The sequence below is a fragment of the Etheostoma spectabile genome, chromosome 5, assembly GCF_008692095.1.
Source record: "Etheostoma spectabile isolate EspeVRDwgs_2016 chromosome 5, UIUC_Espe_1.0, whole genome shotgun sequence".
Taxonomy (NCBI): domain Eukaryota; kingdom Metazoa; phylum Chordata; class Actinopteri; order Perciformes; family Percidae; genus Etheostoma; species Etheostoma spectabile.
The window spans coordinates 26,107,005-26,126,937 of record NC_045737.1 but is presented as its reverse complement, the minus strand read 5'-3'; the positions used below and the strand labels follow the sequence as shown (position 1 = coordinate 26,126,937).

The 19,933-nt window shown below is 39.7% G+C and overlaps 1 protein-coding gene across 6 annotated transcripts in view; it reads right to left on the bottom strand.

Moving 5' to 3' along the window:
* The window catches only part of mctp1a (multiple C2 domains, transmembrane 1a), a 144,412-nt gene that overhangs the window by 54,190 nt on the left and 70,289 nt on the right, over positions 1-19,933 (bottom strand). For 4 of the 6 annotated variants that reach the window (XM_032516581.1, XM_032516583.1, XM_032516586.1 and 1 more), the window contains exons 3-10: positions 17,055-17,197; positions 16,793-16,872; positions 15,105-15,216; positions 13,684-13,722; positions 10,701-10,865; positions 10,303-10,433; positions 9,592-9,778; positions 1,613-1,706 (exon numbers count right to left, since the gene is read on the bottom strand). In XM_032516581.1, coding sequence (XP_032372472.1) covers positions 1,613-1,706; positions 9,592-9,778; positions 10,303-10,433; positions 10,701-10,865; positions 13,684-13,722; positions 15,105-15,216; positions 16,793-16,872; positions 17,055-17,197 — 951 coding nt within the window. The remainder of the gene's footprint in view (positions 1-1,612; positions 1,707-9,591; positions 9,779-10,302; positions 10,434-10,700; positions 10,866-13,683; positions 13,723-15,104; positions 15,217-16,792; positions 16,873-17,054; positions 17,198-19,933) is intronic. The other 2 variants (XM_032516582.1, XM_032516584.1) reach the window with 1 other exon arrangement.

The following is a 19,933-nucleotide window of genomic DNA, read 5'->3' as shown; positions in this document are numbered from 1 at the left end:
CACGCACACACGCACACACAAAACAGGAACCCCTCTGCCTGTCGGTTTGCCGGTTATCTGTATCAGTTTACCTATTGTCTCTATGTTTGTTGGGCCAAAGACATTCATACAGCCAAATAAGGTTACACATTAGACTGTCTAAATTTGAGAGGTCTTTGAATTATACAAAAAAGTAGTGCATGAAAACCTACATGTGAAACCAAAGCCCAAAAGGCTGTTTTGTTTTGTGAATATATAGTCTCATGTGGAGACATCTTTGCCTGTATTGTGTTTTCTGTTTTTAATGTGAAACACATATGGCAGGCAAATGTTTAAATATACTGTATTATTTATTGTTTTAAATGTAATAATTTTCTTAAAATGTGCATACTGTTAAATGCACATTTTAAGAAAAGTTTATTCTTACTCTTATTTTAAAAAAGCACATTTGTTGTAGGTTTTCAAATCTGAATTCAACACTTTTTTCCAACTGTTTTGTATTCAGTCTTAGTTTCTATGTAAAATATTAGCCCTGGTCGGCACCACAACATGCTGCACTTCAACTGTGAAGTAAGCCTGTAACAATAATTTCAAATCACCACAGGCTGCAGAGGCACTGCTCTGAAATCAAACATGTTCTGTATGACCACGTCAAACCGGCAGAGACAAAGTGAAAGGCAAACAAACAGCCACTAGCCACTATATTTCCACAGTTGTACTCTTCATTTTTTTGGATGGATCCATTGAGCTCAGACTGAATGATGAGCTCTACAACGAGGTCACGGAGCAGATTTCTGCATAGAGTGAAAAACAAGAGCCAGAGAGCCATTAGCCCTGTACTCTGGCTGCTCCGGTCGCTCCACGCAATAACCCAAATCAACCGGCTCCACTCTGTATTGGCTAATGGGACTGTGGCTGTTTAAAATGGAGAAAAACTCTAACTCTCTTTCTCGCTTACACACACACACACACACACACACACACACACACACACACACACACACACACACACACACACACACACACACTTCTCTCTACCAGATAATACAAAGTGAAAAACTAGGCCTGTCCACTGTAGACCTAATTAAAAGTAAGAATTAATGGAGAATGGAGAATTCAGAACGAGCAGGCAGAGAAAGAGCGGGAGGAGGGAGAGAGATTTGTTGGTTCAAATATGTACTTTTTCTCTAATATTCAAATGAGCAGCTTGCATCTTTTCTAAAATTGCAGTGACAAATTTAGCGTCCTGCACAAAGTAGACTTTAACTCTCTGTGAGCATTCTCGCAGAAGAGCATCCCTTAAACCAAAAATTATACCCTGACTTTATCTTTGGCTAGATTCATGGCAGATTCCTGGTGGAGGAAAACATGCCACAGAAATTTCAAAATAGAAAAATCAAGCAAGTTATTTTTAGCAAAAAATACTGTTATTAATGATAGTATTACTATTATAATCAGATGTTCTGTGGTGCTCTATGACAGTGTAAGTAAGAAGTATCAACAGGAATTGCAGCAGCAAATGAAGTGAATGAATGGTATGAAAGTGTATGAATATGAGTGAAAAATGAAGAGATTAACTTTTAACAATGTATATGAGTACTGCAGAGGTTATAGTCATGTTTTTTGGCCTTACCTGTGACATCTGCTGCCATCAGTCCCTCAGCCCTGATGACCTTTACTTGCACCACACCGACATCCTTCAGGTTGTTGAACGACCTCCACAGGCTCTGAAACATCACAGGGACAGGGGTCAAAGGTCGAAAAGGACGCCAAATTAGAATCGGAGAAAAAGGCAGGTCAATAGTCTGACATTTCATTAAGACAGGAAAGGGTAGGATATGTCCTTTAACAGTCCCTATTTGACAATGTAGAGTTGGCATTTATAGTCAGGTCTAACAGTCTAACAGAGGACAAATGGCCAGATTTAATTTCACTCAATAGGTGTGCTTGCCTGTTTGAAATATTACTTAACTTTGTACTTTTTAGATTCAACGGTTTTTGGCAAAAAAGATGAGTCGTGCTGAAATATATTGTAAAAGGTTACAGCGAACAAATGCAGTACACTCATTAAAGTAGAACATATAAGGGGTCATTGTAGACAACAGGCAAGTTCAAAACTATAACATGTTGAGTAGAACAACACCACGGAAAGTATTAATACAGAATAGATTTCAGCGTTATATCTAATCCTAAATGATGCAATGAGAAGGCTAACCTCAGGTCAGAATGGCTGGGGTATATAATGCCTAATAAACTGTCCGCCATTGCAATTACAGTAAGGATTTTTGTGGTTTTCCATCAAGCTTTTAACTCAAAATGAACAAGTTAGTCATTTAGTCAGTTACAGAAGAAAGAGTTCCCCAGTGTGTTTTGGTGTAAAGTAGTAATTCCCATAGTATTTTGTATATTCACTATAAGGAGAGCAGTGTCAGTCTGAAAGTGTAGTGGCACACTGCAGTTTTAACAAATTTTGATGAGTAGTATTGTGTGACTTGTCAGTTTTTCAACCCAAGCCTGAATTTGCTCCCTGGTGCACACAGTCTGGATAATACAAAAGGAAATGCTGGCTGGTATTTATTTTTTTAGTCACTCCATAAATTGCTTCCTCACAATGTTGTGTGTAAGAAAACAACGTCAAGAGAGCAAATAGTAGCATGAGTATCAGCAAAAAAAAGGCAATATATATGCACTAGGAAAAAATTGCATGTGCATTATATAACCAAATAGTAATATCGAAGAAAAACTGTGCAAGAAATTAGTGTACATGTGCATAATTTGCACGTGATGTGATTGTGTCTGTACAGGGCTTATTGTTTGCTACCTACACTTCTTTTTTTGATTGTTTGATTTATAGAGCGACATAGAAAGACCTTTAGGCTGATAATATAATAATAGAGATATTGTGGTGAGTCCAGTGAAGCGTGACTGGCAGTGATATAGTTATGAGGCAACCCACACTGAGCTCCACACATACTGTCCAGTTTACACAACATCCAAACAAGAGCTGAAACAAAACACAGTAACACTTATGATAGATAAACAAACCAATTGTAAAACAAGAAGTCTAGCATGCAGGCTTACACACACACACACACACACACACACACACACACACACACACACACACACCCCAATATTTTTCTCCGTGTATGCTTACACACCATAAGGACCCATCTACATAGTCAAGAGATGCCATGATGTTGTGTGATCATCGGAAATGAGAAAGGAAATACTGGATGTTAGGTGTGTCCCCGACTAAGAATCTTGCTTATTGTCAACTGATCGTTAGATAATGTGGGGGGGGTGCTGTGATAAAATATTTAGCCGGAATACAGTTGTGTGTAAAGCTCCTTTTGTATGAAATCATGCAACGGATTAGGACACAGACATAAAAAGAGTTGCGTCTTGTTGCACGAGTGGTGCAAGGGGTGGAGAAGATTAATTAAAAGAGGTTTCGAGTGAGGGCCGGCTTGTCACTCAAACAGTCAGCAGCTGGCACCAGGTGACGAGAAGCGGAGCGCATAGAGCGTACATCGGCGGGTCCTGCTGCACGCGCTCTCTACTTCTTTTACAGTCCTCTTGTCATAATGTTTTTCTGCTACAAACGCAACCGTTGGCATGTAACACGCTTGCTTGTCTCATGTGCAGGATTTGGTGATCATTGGGGCTGTTTGTTTTTCAAAGTGCACCCACACTTTTCCAAGACATTTTCAGTTAAAAAGGTTTAAATCCCTGCCGCCATGGATGATGGAAAGTGGAACTTAAATCTGTCATGGGGCGGTTCAATTTTTTTTACCTGAAAAAGTTTTCCACATTTTAATTTACAGCATTATATGTTGATATTTATATCATAATAATTAACTTATGGGGAGAAAACAGGTAGATATATGTAAAATCAGACATTGAGCACCCTCATATAGCCAAAATGGCATGATCCTCGTTTCATAACGCCGAATCAGGCTCCTTTGATCGAAGCATTGAATTTGACTTTTCAGGGTCACCCCTACTGTTGGTACAATTTTTTAATAACCAGGAGAAAGAATGATGACTGTGTAAAATCTACTCTGTACACACACACACACACACACACACACACACACACAATAATAAACTTGTGTTTTTGTTCACATCCAAATACTCAGGTAAAACACATGCATAGAAAACCTACACTGAGGCCAAATTGAGTAGCATGTCGGCATGTCTTAAAAGCAAAGTGGAAATGCACTTCACTTCAATTTATTTTTCTCTCTCTGGCAATAACCCCTTCCATCCCCACAGGAGTAATTATAATTTAAATTTCAGAGTCAGGGACAGGCTACAGACTTAATTCATTATTACCAACTCTGTCAGACTCTGCCTGTTTCCAGCGATATCATTGTCCAAAAGCTCTCTAAAGGAGATGAGAGGGGAGTGCGTGTGTGAAAGAAAGAGAGGGGGAAAGAGAGTATGTGAAAGAGGGAGAAAAAGAGACATACAGAGAGAGCGAGAGAGGGGACAACTCTCAATTTTAAGGCCTGATTTCTCTGAAGATGCAGCTGCTTGTTGTGATTATCGGGGAGCAGCCAAGAAGAGAGAAAAAGTCAGGGAGAGGGCATGAGGGAGGCAACAGAGGAAGAGACGAGGGCAAACTAATGGCTAGTTAGTGACTTAGTGTTCAACAGTACTAGCCTAGCTGGTAATCGAACTTCATTAAGTTTTTGTTTTTTGAAATGTGCCAGTGGCAACATTGTCTATATTGACAACGTTTCACTTCCAGGATTAATTCCGATGCTGCTGGATATTCCGCCGGATAACCCTTATTTTGGCCGGATGCCTGTCACCTTAGGCTTTCTTTGTGTTAGATTTCTAATCGCCGGCCAATTTATGAGGACTATGGTTAAACGCTCCTCAGATCTTTGCAGGGTAAATCCAGACAGCTAGCTAGACTATCTGTCCATTCTGAGTTTTCTGTTCTGACCAAAACAACTAAAGATGTTCCACCAAAACAAGTGCCTTCCCGAGGCTATGTTTTTCTTCCCTCCCGGAATGCTTTGTGGACTAGCCAGACCCTCTTCCTCAGCGCTGTGTAAGAAAGTCTGGCAATGCAAGACTAATGGCAACTAGTCTCAAAAAATATCTGGTCAGATTCATAATACGGTTTACTTACTATTTATTCAGAAACTTACAGACTTAAGTCATAATTTCACCAATTTAGACTTTTATAATCTTGTTTAATGAGAGAGTTCTTGAATTAAATTTAAAAAAGGTAACTCCAGCTGTTTCTGTTGAGGAAAAGTTCTTGTACAGCTGCTTGTGTGTGGACATTTAACATTTGAAAAGTTTGGCTTCTTCTGATAAGTAAAAAAAGGGTTCTTGGAAAACATGTTTATGGGGCATAAGGTACAGTATCAAAAAAAGTACTATTTTAATATTTTATCAAGAAGACACTAATATCATTTCAAACAATACCACAGCAGCCCGTATTGATACACAAATGGCACAGAGTTTGAACAAAGAAAATGAGACAGAATTAGTTCTTTAATGTATTTATGCAGATATGTTTTATTCCCCCCCCCAACCCATCATCCCCACTCAATCCCACAGGCTCCCTGAGGGGACATTTAGGGTTCAGCCACAATCCATGACTGGTGGAGAGAACACACCATCCTCTATGAGGATCCCAATCTTCATCAAAAAGACAAAGAGTAAAAGATGGAGAAGACAGACAGGTGGAGAGACAGAGAGATGAAGGGAGGCCATGACCAACCCCCACCCACCCATTTACGTCTCCCCACACCCCCATCAGCCCGCAGGTGGAAGGACGGGGATGAGAAGGAGATGAAAATGAGGGATGAACAGAGAAGAAAAAACTGGAAGGACAGAGTTGGCCTTCATAAAACAAACCCCCGCCCTGCCTGTGATTGACATCTTGTCACTGTGACATCTTCCTCCCGTCTCTGTCACACTCAACAGTGACACACAAACACACAGATGAATCAGCCCCGGCATAGGCTTATGCCTTGCTGTCATCTTTGCATCGTGTCACCTTTCATCAGTGCTCCATATAACATTTCACACAAAGCGTCTGCAGAGCAGCCACGCAGTTCAGGGGACATTTAATCAAATGCCTGTGAAATGCTCAAACACAAACCAAATGCTAACAACTTCCTCCCAATTCCCACTCCTGTTCATCAACTCAGGATCACTGTCTGTCAACATTCTCTCTCAAAGTTTGCTCTCTGCCCATCCCACACTTTACAGCAGCTCCTTATCTCACTTCCTGTCCAGGTTGTGTCCTTTCTCTTCACCTTAGAGCAGTGCACTGGAGTGGGTGGGGTGTGTGTGTGTGTGTGTGGGTGGTGAAGTGCCACCACTTCAGCGGAGGTCACCATGTCCTCCTCTCATCCACCCATCTTGCGGCCACCTCAGGCCCATTAAGAGCCATTAGTGTGTGTGCTCCTTTGCCATCATATTGCATAAATCTCTTTCTCTCCTTTTCCCTCTCTCCCTCTGTCCCTCTCTACTTCTGGGAAACAGTAATTAGGGATGAAGGAAAGGTTACGGTGAGAAATAGTACAGCTAAGGCAGTTGTCACTAAGTGTATTACACCATGTAGCATATAGTCTAGCTCTGCTACAGCTGCTTTCAAAGTAGTTCGCAGTAGAAGTCATCTGTACTCATTCACGCAAATACATGCGGCACACGTGCAAGTGTAGAGGCAATCAGACACACACACACCACACACACACACCACACACCCCCCCACACACCACACACACACACACCACACACAACACACACCCACACACCAACCCACACACACACACACACACACCCACAGTTTAACACCTGCAAAACAGCGAGAATAAGAGAGACATTAATGGGCTCAGCGCTAGCACTCAGGTGGCTATTATTTGCTTCCTTCAATGGACACAGATTGAGATGAGGAAAAAACACCTGCCAAATACAACACTGTGACCTCCTTGTGACCACATCAGGTGTGGCGTGTGTATGTGAGTGTTCATGTGTGTGACGACGTGCAGAATTTAAAATCTGCAATGTCTTCTTAGAGATTCAGGTTATTAAACTGAGTGTGCATGCATGCAGGTGTGTGTTTTGTAGGTGTGTGTTCTGATTTGTTTGTTTTTTCCAATATCCACACTGCCTTAAAGTAACATTGTGTGTGTTTTTTCAGGATTGCTGAAGGCTGGCACGGGCAGAGGATTTCAAATGTTTTCTCTTCCTCATTCTCATATGAGAAGGTATCTGCTCTTTAAAGCTGTGATGATGACAGCATGGTACTCGTCTTGCTCCACCAACCCCCATCTTTTTATTAGATATCTGACGCAGGAAGGTACTGTTTTTGCATGTGTCTGTTTGTGTGTGCCTGTTTGTGATTAGCAGTTGTGGATGCTTTGTGCAGACTTGCGTTGGACAGCTGATTTCAGGCTGATAACACCAGTAAAAATGTGCCAGAGCGTAATAACATACACCTACACATGCATAAACATACACATGCTGTGCAGATTAGTGGGCTTTCAGCAGCACTGTTATGTATTAGTGGTGGTACTTGGTCTTATCAGTGGTCTTTGATAAGGTACATCTTTATTAAATTCTCTAACTGAAAGACGGCCAGTCTGGGGAAAAGGAATATGTTAATAGGTAGAGACCATTCAAGTCTTTAAACCGACCTTACTGTGCCCCCCCCCCCCACCTTCCTCCACCCTCTATCGCTCCATCCCTTCATCGAATGGGAGGGCCACAGTGGCGGCAGACAAAGAGTTGAGGGTGCCGAGAGAGCGAGGGAGAGAAGGAGGCAGGAAAAGAGGCAGGCAAAGGACGGAAAATGTCTCGCCTTCAGCCGAGCAGAAAAACGAGGTCTGCACAAGTTGTGAGAGAGGTGAAATGGCTTTCTCTTTTCATTTTACACGCCTTCCCTTCCTGGTGCAACCCTCATCCTTTACCACTCGCCCCCTATTACACACACTCACACAAACACACACTCGCGCTTCCCGCCCTCACTTTGTGGCTCTGAGGAGAGGCACAATGTCTGTATGTCTCAGTCCTAGAGCTCCCCCCTCTGATCTTGGGTGGGTGCTGCAGTGCGATGCAGACTGGTCAACCTCCTGTGGCTAGCCAATAAGGCACCGCCACGGCTATGTAGGTCGTGACACCTGTGTTCGGCCTGTGGAGCCGCGCTGCTGGTGCCTATGCACACACCGAAAGATGCAAACACGCACCGCTTATACGTACCTTTAACTGAAATTAGAACACATTCTATTCTTCTGATATCACAAAACTCAGACAGCTACTTATGGTTCCGTACCGTAAACACACATGCACAGTGTACCCGTACATAAAAGCACATGTTAGTGTGAAACACGTGAGAAAATGTGCACCGACAACTCTCAATTATAAAAAATATATATAAATAAATATTATAGTGGTTACACAAATATTGTAGCTTTTTTGGTCTTTAATCCCTAAATAACACTAAAAACATTTGTAGTCTAAAAATATCTTACATTTTGTATTAAAAGTCATGACTCAAAGCAAATATGGCTGCTGCATTGAGTGCTAAATGCTGAATGTGTTGATGTGCAGAGAAATGTCCCATGTCAAAGCTGTCAGTGAACAAAACCTTTTGAAAGTGTGTGTGAGCATGTGTGTGAGTGTCTCTTTTGTAGCATGGAGTGAAGATTACAGGGTGTTAGGGGTTAACTAGGCTAAGACAAAGACATAGGCTGAATCCATTGTGTTGAGTGAAGGGCCTCTGGGGCAGATGGGGCCTTAGGGTTCTCTCTTTCTCACTCTCTCTCTAATACTGAGCTCAAATCAATGACAACTGGCTAACAGGCCAAGCCATTTTACACACAAATAAGTGAGCCCCTATGAATAAATCATAAATGAACAACTCACTGCAGGATGCTGATGCAAAAACTGCACAAAACTGGTGGCGTGTATCAGCGCAACAGAAACAAACCAGCAATGTGAGCCTCTATCATTTCCAAACAGTAAGTCCAAACTTGTCAAACCCCTTTGTGAATCTAATGATCTCCCCCTTCACCCACTCCTCTGCTTGTTTCAAAACTCGGCAGATTAGCTTGCAAAAAAAGAGACTTTTCTAGATGAGTAAGTGACGTTCTTTATAAAAATGTGAATCAGTTGTACATTTACAACAATCAGAAGTCTGATGATAAATGTGTGATGTTGTTGTTTGACATGTCAGTCCGACTCATGACACAAAAGAAACCCCACTTGTCTTTTAACTTGGACGCACAACATACGTAACACAGTCATCAATCAAAGGAAGAAGCCGCAACATCAATGGTATAGAAGATCCTGCAATGCAAGAGTATTGCCTGAAATTAATTCCAGCTGTTTGTAAAAGGAAAATATTAAGTATGTCAACACAGATTTTGAGTATTCCGTGAACAATTAAGGTAACTTTGGCAGTTGAGTGTGGAGTTGCATTTTCTCTCTTTTATTTTCAATGTTTTAATAAAAAAATAAATTCTTTCAGTTCAGCTTCCACACATTGGGTACTTTCCTCTCAAAAGTATTCACACAGCATAATCTTATCCTAAACTCAGACACACACACAAGGCAACTCTTACACTAAAACTAACTCACATATCTCTGCATAATCTGGTGTCTCTCCTGCGGGTCGTCCAGCATGTTGACTGACAGGTCTGAGATGGAAACTGCGGCAGAAGCAGTGAGTGTAACCAGCAGCACCAGCACACCTTCACCTTCCTCCAGAGGCAGGTCCAGCTTGTGTGTGTGTTCTTTACTGAGATGCGACAGGTTGATGGTACACCTTAAGTGCACATACAGACACACAAATGACAAACAAAATCGGAACAGAATTACAGATTTAGAATACTGTACATTTTGTGGGAAAGCGGACTGTGCTTAAACACAGGCTGGTAAAAGATGAAAACTAAGCAAAGACACAGACAATAAAGACTAACCTTCAAGAAATGCTAGTGCAGACATTTTTGGAGCTGAAGTTTGCAATACATCTTAAATTCCTCTTCAGAAAATAAAGGGTCTACTAGACACCCCATCTCATTCAAAAGACTGAAGACATCGCTTCATACATAGCACATTGCACTGTATCATAGCAACAGCTTAGAAGTGCTTTACAGACATTAGCATTTAAGATAAAATGATTGAACATACTATCATTGTGCAACCTTTTTCTGTAAGACCTACCCTGTGTGAATAGGTCCTAAAAGTCATATCTGCATGATTGTGGAAAGCTGCGCCTGTTCCTCATATATAACCTGACAAAAGATTGAAATACAGTAGCTACAGGAATACTGATGAACACCACTGTACCTGCCCATGAAGTCATCCTTCTTGCCAGCATCTTTGTCCCAGACCGTGATGTCCACGTAGCCTCCCTGTTCCTCATACATGTGGAAGTCAAACTGCTCTCTCCACTGAGGGTTCAGCGTTTTGGAAATTGTCTGAGTTAACAACAGAACAAAATACATTGTTTGTCCATATGTGCTTGTACATGCATTATGGAAGGTTATCTTTCTGCAATGTTTCAATAAGCATTACTTAATCTGACTTTAATGTTAATTGTATAACTGAAAAAAACAGTCCCAATAGTTCTGTTTGCTGGATATGAAAAGATATAAAATCTTACTTTCATTACTGGGACACATCTAAAGGGCCTTATTATGGAGGTAACAGCCAAAATAAATATTCTCAAACAGGAGTGCGTTTACCTTGCTCTTGTACTTCTGGTGCCCCATCCTGAATTTGACGTAAGGGTCGCTGAGGCCGTTGGCATCCATGGGCTGGAGGTTGCATCCTTCTATCAGACTGATGCTGACTATACCTCGCCATAGCTGGGCTTTTCTGTGCACATCTGACAGACGCATACTCTGGTACTGCAGCAGGCACATACACACATTCATTCAAAGAAGCATTTACACAAACATGTGTGCATATTTACATACACAAGCATGTTACACGATCACCCACAAAATTAACACACGTACGCATTAATTAAATTCAAGAAAGAATTATGTCTTGTGTACACTTTGTCAACGGGAAAATAACCAATTACAAACACATCAAGACAACACAGAGAGCAGCAGGCAAAACACACAAGATGAGACGTAAACACAAAATGAGATAATTCAACACAATTTAACTCTGACATCTGAGTTCACCTGACATGCCAGAACATCACTATGAAATACAAAACATTACAAACAAGTTTCAAATCCTGAAAAATGTCTTGGGATTGATGTATGTTCGTTAACCTCTGAGTGTTGGGTGAGAATCTATTGTGGACAAAGTGTGCACAACACTGTATGTCATTGCACCAGTCTGGCCTTTTTTGTACAAATTCTTAATAAAATAATAAAAATAAAGAAATAGGCGAGGGATTTGTAGACTGTTGTAGTCTTATCCAGACCAGCAGACCACTGAGATGCTGCTCCAGAGTAACTCGGTACATTTCTTATGCCATCTGGCTACTGTAAGTTGACAGCGCTGCAAATTCAGATTGATGATTCTCCATATTTTAAGTCTGTTTTTTTTTAGTTTTCTCAGCACTTGCAGGCCTATTTAACCTCTCTTTGAATTGTGTCAGTATACTTCACTAAAACAAAGAGCAGGGTATTTATTTGTCAAACAAATGCAACCCTTTCTTACTCTCTCTGCCTTTCCCTCTCCTCCTTCCTCGTTAGGGAGAGTTTATTAGCATAGCTTTTGTTTTGCGGGTGAATTTCATTAAACTCTGAACAAACCCTGCCTCGCAAGCGCAGGCCTTTGATCTGGAGTCGGAGCCTCTTAATTTCCATTCTCCAGACATTAAACAATGTGAATGGCTCCCTGCAATACAGCCAACCGCCCATACTAAAACTCCCACATCTTTCATTCTTCCTGTTCACTTGCTGCTAACACATTGTATGCTAATGATGAGAGGTCGCTGTTATGTCCTACTCGAGCACAATCCTAATTGTTTCCTTGTTTTGGTGCTCCATATTTCTTGTTACAGAAAACCATGGGCTATTTGGATTGGGAATCCACATCCCTCTGCCAGAGCACAGCAGGAGAGAGACAATGCACAGAGCTGTTTGGGGTCTCAAAGTCTTCTAAGAGACACTAACATTCAGTACAGAACTAATACAGCATTGCACACAACTTTTGTCACCAGTCTGAAAGAATAAAAATGTCTGAAGTGCCAAACTAAGCATTTTGCCTGTGGTAAAGTCAGAGAGACCTGGATTTAATATGCATCTGACTCATAATCATTATCTCAAACTACTTCTTGAATAGTTTGCATCTTCTGCTGTGGGTTCTACACTCATAGATTCATTAAAAAGAAATGAGTATAAAAATAACCGTGTGCTTGTGTGCAGTCGAGCATGAAGGCACTCAGAAGCAACGCCTTTTTTGGTTGGGTAGCACAGTAGCTAGTTAGTTAGTGTTTGAGCTAATTCCCGAGTCACAGGCAGGGTGGCCCAGTTTGAAGGCTTCAAAGACTTGGTTTGGGGAAGCACGATACAGCAGGACGTCTGCCCAGCTCTGACCAACACACTTCAAATGTGTATCTGTGTCTCTTGCTATGCTTTTTCCCTGTTTCACTGTAATAAGGAAACATGCAGTGTGTCTAGCTGCAATTTAGGAGATTGACTAAAAGAAAAAACTTAGTTTCTAGTTTCAGCCCGTTTCTTTCTGAATGACAACATTTGGCCATAAAAGGAAAAAGTAACAGAGCACCTTGATAAAAGTGACACATGGGCAAACAAAGCTGTGAATAAACCCAGTTTTGTTCACAAATTTGTCCAATATTAATGCTACTGTATTTGACCGGAAATAAGGTAAGTGCTCCATGCATGAGCCAATAAACAAAAGGCAGAACTTTGACCAGCATGCTATCTGTAAACATAAAGAATAAAATTAAAATAAAACCTAAAGGCAGCAGTATTTTATGTATGGCAAGATGAGAACTAAAAAATAATGTAAACATTAAAGCTTTGCACTTGATCCAAAGGGGTTTAAGAGTGTCCTATAATCACTCCACAAAGTCAACAATCAACAAACGTTCTTACTTCACAGTTGATTTGCTGTACATGAATCATTTAAAACCCCTAAAACAAATCAAATGCTTTATTTTCTCACACAGCAGCTGCAATAGCCTTGCAAATCAAAGGGAGGAGACTCACATATATATCACAGCATAATTTAACAGCTTAAAAGGACAAAAAAGGTCAATTTAGTTTATAAGTATAAAATGAAAATAGAGTGTTATAATAGAGTATAAAATAAAAATATTTAAAAACCACTTATAACAATGCCAGTAATTGTAGTGCATTACTTTTTCCCTTGGTGTATATTTATATTACTTATGAATTGTCTTCACAAATGTAAATGCAGATGACCATTAGGTTTAATCACTTTTAAAAATAAGGTTGTGGGTGTGTAGCACATAGTGGGTGGTATATTGCAGCGTGTGGAAAATAAGCTAGTAACAATGAGAACTAAAGAACTGATGAGAAAGAAACAGAAAGAAAAACTGCCAATACCACTGTGGAAGGAGAAAAAGGACGGAGGGAGGGAGAGTGCCAGGGAGACTCCATCCATGTACCAGGACACAAGTGAAGAGTGCAGGATAGGTGAGGTGCAGTTGGTAGTGGGGTTACAGTACAGTGGGGAGTTGTGTGGGTGGGGGAGTTGCATGCTGTTTTAGTTTACCTTACTAGATCTTTTCCAGTTCCTTCTCAAAAGCATGGTCTGTAAATGAGACAAAGCTGTTACAGAGTGCCCCCTACTGTCTCCCCCTTAGAGCTACAGGGTCAGAGGTTAAAGGGCATGGTGTATATGAAAATGTTAGTCTTGGCCTGGTGCAGGGGGGATGCTGTCTTCATGCAAGTAAGTTAAACAAGCAGGGAGTGTATAGGAAACGCTCTCATTTATCATATGGTGTTAAGAAGTATTTGTATATGCAGACATGCACTCATCACACACACACACACACACACACACACACACACACACACACACACACACACATAAACATAAATGTAAACAGTAGCTGTAGTTTGTGCATCTCACACAGTCTCATACAGTACAGCAAAGTACAGCACAGTAACCATTTTTATACTTGATACTTTCACATATGTCATTTCCATTCCTAGACCCAAAGAAAGACAGGAACCAATGGCTGCTTCCTTGTTGGGTTTGCTTAGTTTTGACTACTTTTATGTGAAGCATGTCTCAAACTTGTGGCTTATTTCTGCATATTTAAGTTAAAAGTAATCATCAATGTTAAATCTAAAAATAATCACATGAGGACTATTTACGGTACATATGCACAAACAAACTCATACAAATCCCTCATGCCAACACTCATGACCTTGAAATAGTATAGCATTATCACGTACATAAGCACCGTTGATGCTGCATGATTACTACGAACACCAGATTAGCAGCGAAAAAAGATTCATTTAAAAGTAGATTCAAGTTCTGTATTTTCCTTTACCCTTTCATACCAGTAGGTGGCTCCAGAGAGAGTGATCCAGAAAGTACTAGTGTAACCTTGTACTCATTTTCTTCACAGTTGGAGAAATCCAAAATGATGCTTAACCTAAATAGAGTTTATTTGTTCTGTCAAATGTGGACTCTCTGAACTACAGTACTAAATAAGCAGCAGAATTAAGACATCAGATCAAAAGGAATAAAATATTTCCCCCATGACTGCCTTGTTCCGGATCGAGTATGCAGGGGTCCAATTAAGCAAACAAATAATTGAACAGAAATAAATGCAACTCTGAAACATTGAGCACGTCCGCAGAGGCACGAGCCAACTTAATTAGGAAAGAAAATCCAGTGCTCTTTGAACATGGAACTTTTCCACAGAACATATTAATTACACTTGTGTTTATGCATATGTAATAGCTGAGTTGAAGAGTTTCCAGTAACTGAGACTGAATGAAGCCAGAGCATACGAGTTCAATACAGCCTGCCTGGGCTTTCTGATGTATGGAGAAAGACTTCACTGACCTGGAATAACTCTGTTGGTGAACTGAATATTATAATACTTTTTATATTGACTTGAGGAGGAAATGTGTGTGCAGAAAGAAAGAGAGATGAATGAGTGTACATAGTTTTCTTACAGCATCCCTAACGTCTCCCTCCTTCGGTGACAGAGTGACAGCTAGTTCCAGGCTGCCCAGGTTATTTTCAGGGTACTGTGGGTCCTTCAGGTCCAGCGTCACATCCATTGTCCTACGGGAAGGCACAGTAAACCACATACAAATGCATACAGTAAGTTTTTACATAAATAATGTACATTCATATGGATTGAGTTCATGGAGTCCACATGTACAGCATTACACCAACACTATCTATCATAAAATCAACATAAGAGTGCTGGATACACATATTTAATTACTTCAAGTCTGACTAAACGGAGATGTAGAGATAAGCAGCCCAGCAAGCTGACTACTGCAGTCTGCTTCCTTCCTCTCTCCCTTCTAGCTGCCATTGTTGCGGTTAGAGTTAGTTACAACGACAACAAGTGATCAACCTTACCAACAATCTTGAACCATGTAAAAGGAAGGTAATTAGTAAGGGGATAGCAAGGCAGGTAATTTAACCATTTAACAAATGTATTTGTGCACTTAACTCAGTTAAGACCTGCTCTTGACAATAAGTCAAATGTAAACAAAATGAGCACCCTCAACCAAAACTTATGACACGAGATTGTAACCTGCTATCACTCACACACAAATTGAATGGCAGGTATTTGTGTACAGGTGCTAGTACAAGTCTAAATGTTTTCTGTTGCTGTCAGTAAGTTCTGATGAGCAGTGATGATCTCAACTTTGGGACAAGACATCTTATTGGAAATAGACAGAGTAAGATTTTTTTTTTTTAAATGTGAATGATGAAAATTTGACTAAATCATAATTAAATGAGGTATAAACCCTCTACACACCCATCCACACAGGTGTTTCCACTTAAGTGTTTCCACTTAAGTCAACATTCAGTTCAGTAGGAAACAAAAAAAAGAAAAGAATGATGGCTGGAATCCATTTAGCTGCTTTGGTTTCAGGGTCCTGGTAATGTGCACGCTGGCTCCCTGTCCCACAGTCATGGCTTACTGGAACACTTGACTAGACTGGAGCCATCATTGTTGTAATAAATGAAACTTTTCCTGCTATTACAAGTCCAAATGTCTGCTGCAACAAAAGTCTACTCCCTGCATAGCTGACCCAACGTCTACCGGACAGGAGGTGTAATCTGCCACAGGGATTGAAAACACATGCGTGGGTGTGCAAAAAATAAAAATCATGCAGAAAAATTTGAAACCTACTGCAAAGTGTTTTATGCCACAAAAGAAATGAATAAAAAGATGTTTACTTATGATACAATCGTTACACTTAAAGAGACAGCAGTATTTCTAATTAGCAGAAACTAAATTATTTTAAATTCCTCTTCATTAACTTCTCTGTACAATCAAAATTGAATATAGCCCTGTTAGGCTTCATGAGGTTAGAGGGAAGATACTAAAAAAATGCCACCAGAGGGAGACAACAGGCTCTATATGACCAAAATGAATGCGTTGAAAGCACGGAAAGATAGGACCCTTACCCTTAACCTCACCATCTGTTGTCTCTAGACAAATCAGAATCTCTGAACATGCTGATTACTCAGGGAATTCAGCTACCAATACAGTACTCCAAATACAAATCGGTGGAGAAGAGAGTACAGGAGGGCAAGAGAGTTGGGGTATTTAGGTGTTAGGTGTAAAGAAGAGAAAGAGTAATACAAAAAGAGAAGACAAAAGAGACAAAGAGACCTCTGATGTTCCAGTGACTCCAGGTGGAGGTATGCTGAGCCCATGAAATCATCCTGAAGTCCAAAGTCATAGTCAAAAACCTACGAAGAGAAATTATACAACAACTGTCAGCGGAGTACCCTCAACACCACATCGCAAATGTTGTCTGTCGAAATAGTGACTGAGATCATGTCCATTGGAACTTAATTGTCACCCAAAATAAAACAGCAATTTATATATTATAGCAGGATGACATTTAAGGTCCAGGAGGTATCTGCTGTACCTTGACGTATAGTGGGTCCTTCAGGGTTTCCACCAGAAGACTTACTCTCTCGTCCCACACCGGGTTTAGGTTCTTATGGATGGTCTTACTTCTGAACACCTCCTTTCCTGCAACCTTAAACTTCACATATGGGTCACTGGTCCCTAAAGCGAAAGGCAGCAAACAGTGAAATACTGTTAGGTAATATGATTAAGCAGAGTAACATCATAATTAAGGGTAGATGCTGCCTATCTAATTATTTATAAGGAAAAGTGTAAAATTTAAAGTGTTCGCAGTTCTCCTTATTCAACATATATTATTAGTCAAATTGTTTTAAATACAATAACTATTGTGATGAAATAGCCACTGACATCAGTGTCAAAATATTTAAATTAACCTTGTCTGCAATATTGTTATAAAACTAAACAGGATTTGAAGAAAAAGAAAAAACTTTTTTCTGAGATGTTAAATTATTACATTTTGAAATACACAAAGCATGTGTATGCACAGTTATATATATACATATATATATATATATATATATATATATATATATATACACATACATACATACATACATACATACATACATACATGTACACACACACACATTTTTTTTTTTCTTTTTGGGGGGGCTTTTCCACATTTTGATTAGACAGCTAGGTGAGAAAGGGGAGGGGGGGGAGAAGATATGGAGGAAATCGTCATATCAGATTCAAACCCTGGATCTCTGCGTCAAGGCATAAACCTCTCAGTATATGTGCGCCTGCTCTACCCGCTGAGCCAACCCAGCCACTTATGCATATACAATATATCATACCATGCAATACTTGTATTATTTATTCTCTGGTACTGTCCGAAGAAATTATTTTTATTTTTACACACAGACACACAAAGTTGGTTGTTCAGTTGCTCTGAGGGCTAGGTGCTTAGATGCACACTTCCCATACAGTGTCTCTATTCGACCACTAGGTGGTAATATTGATTTATATTTGTGTTATTTTGTAGCAGTGCCAGGTAGTTTTGATGAGATGAATGTAAATTGTAAAACAAATATTAATTTTAAAATGTATTATAAAACCTAAAAAAGCTGATCAACACAAACTAACATTTTTTAAACATAAATGTAAACATATATACTTAGGCATAATGTATGTGCGCACTTGCGCGCACACGCGCACACACACAAACACACACACACACACAGTGTACTTAGTGAGATACATCAGAAAACAAAGAGGCTAGAGAGTCTGTAATTTATTACCTCTATATATTCACAATTTCTTATGATGACCTATAGGAAATAAATATGATATAGTTATAAATCTACATTTTATTAACCTGATAGATGGGCCTCCTCCTGTCCATCCCATTTCTGCTTTATTCTAACTTCCATAAACTTCAGAACCAATTGGTTTGACAGACAAAGAAAAACTAAGACAGAGAGACCAGACAGAAACACACCATAAAAGCAAAAAGAAGGCTCAATTACATTAACACAGAGCCCATGAAGTAAACCAAATTACATTAAATAGTATCAATGACTTTCAGTCCAGAGGATACATTACAATATGTATCCCAAGTGGATTTTCTTCCATCAAATAAACAAGTTCAAATGTTTATTGCACCTGAATAGAAATGACAAGCAAAAACACAGATGTAGGGAGACTGGGAAGTATTCATTCAGAGTTTGTGCTTGTGCAGGATCAGGTTTGGCAGTCTGCTCACGTCCTGATTCAGATAACAAAAAGTGGCCAAAGGGACCTGATCAGGACTAATGACAGACAATCCACATACATATTGTACATTCAAACTACATTGGGCAGCTTATTGCTTATTGTCTTTTATTTGCAGTCTTATTATGAAAATTGCATTTCTCAGTGTAGTGCAGAGATATTAGACAGAGACTATTTCAAAAGAGTGCCATAGATATCTTACATGGGCAGATGAGACACTCAAAAAACAACACAAGATATACAGTAACAGAGGGTTGGCCAACCTTTCAGGATGCCAAAAAAGCTTAATGTAAACATTTTAGCATATATGTATACAATTCAAAATCCTAATACTAATGTACATGCAAGTCACATTAAGAGTAAGCATATTTTTTCTAAAAACCCAACTAGACTAGGGTTGCAAAATATTGACAAAATGTAATATTGTGATGTTGATTATGAATATTGTGATATCTCGATTTTAATTTGCTATTTTTAAAAATGCGTAAAATTACAAAAGCTATGGGAGACACATCAAAATTGATTCACAACAAATAAAACACAATGTTTATTTTGATTGTCATATAGGACATGTCTTACTGGTTGTACAGTAAGAAACAAAAAATAATAATAAAGAGAATAGGACATGTTTTACTGGTTGTACAGTATAAAATAAATAAAGAGAGAACAGGACACTACTTTTTTTCGCTTCTCTGATTTGTTCTGTTTAGTTATCGCTATCTATTTCTTCACTTACGCTGTTACTCTGTTGAAATACGCACACATGTGGTGCGCTCCACACTCACATAGTGCACCTGTGCGCTGACGTGCACTAACGTGCATGTCAGGTAACTGGCCAATGAAATGGTGATCATTATAGTGTTTCAAGCGGGTTCTAAATCGAACACAACTAAGCCACACAGCCAACGGACGGGACACATCGCTAATTCTGGAGTGTGGGCTAGACCTACTCTATCTGTAAAGTGTCTCGAGATAACTCTTGTTATGAATTGATACTATAAATAAAATTGAATTGAAATCGCTCCACAAAATTAACAAAATATTGCATACTTATTGCGACACTTTCGATGTATTGAGAAAACAATATTGAGTCGATATATCTTGCACACCTTGGGACACCCTGAGCACAAGGAGGCACATAAACAAAACGTTAATATACATAAT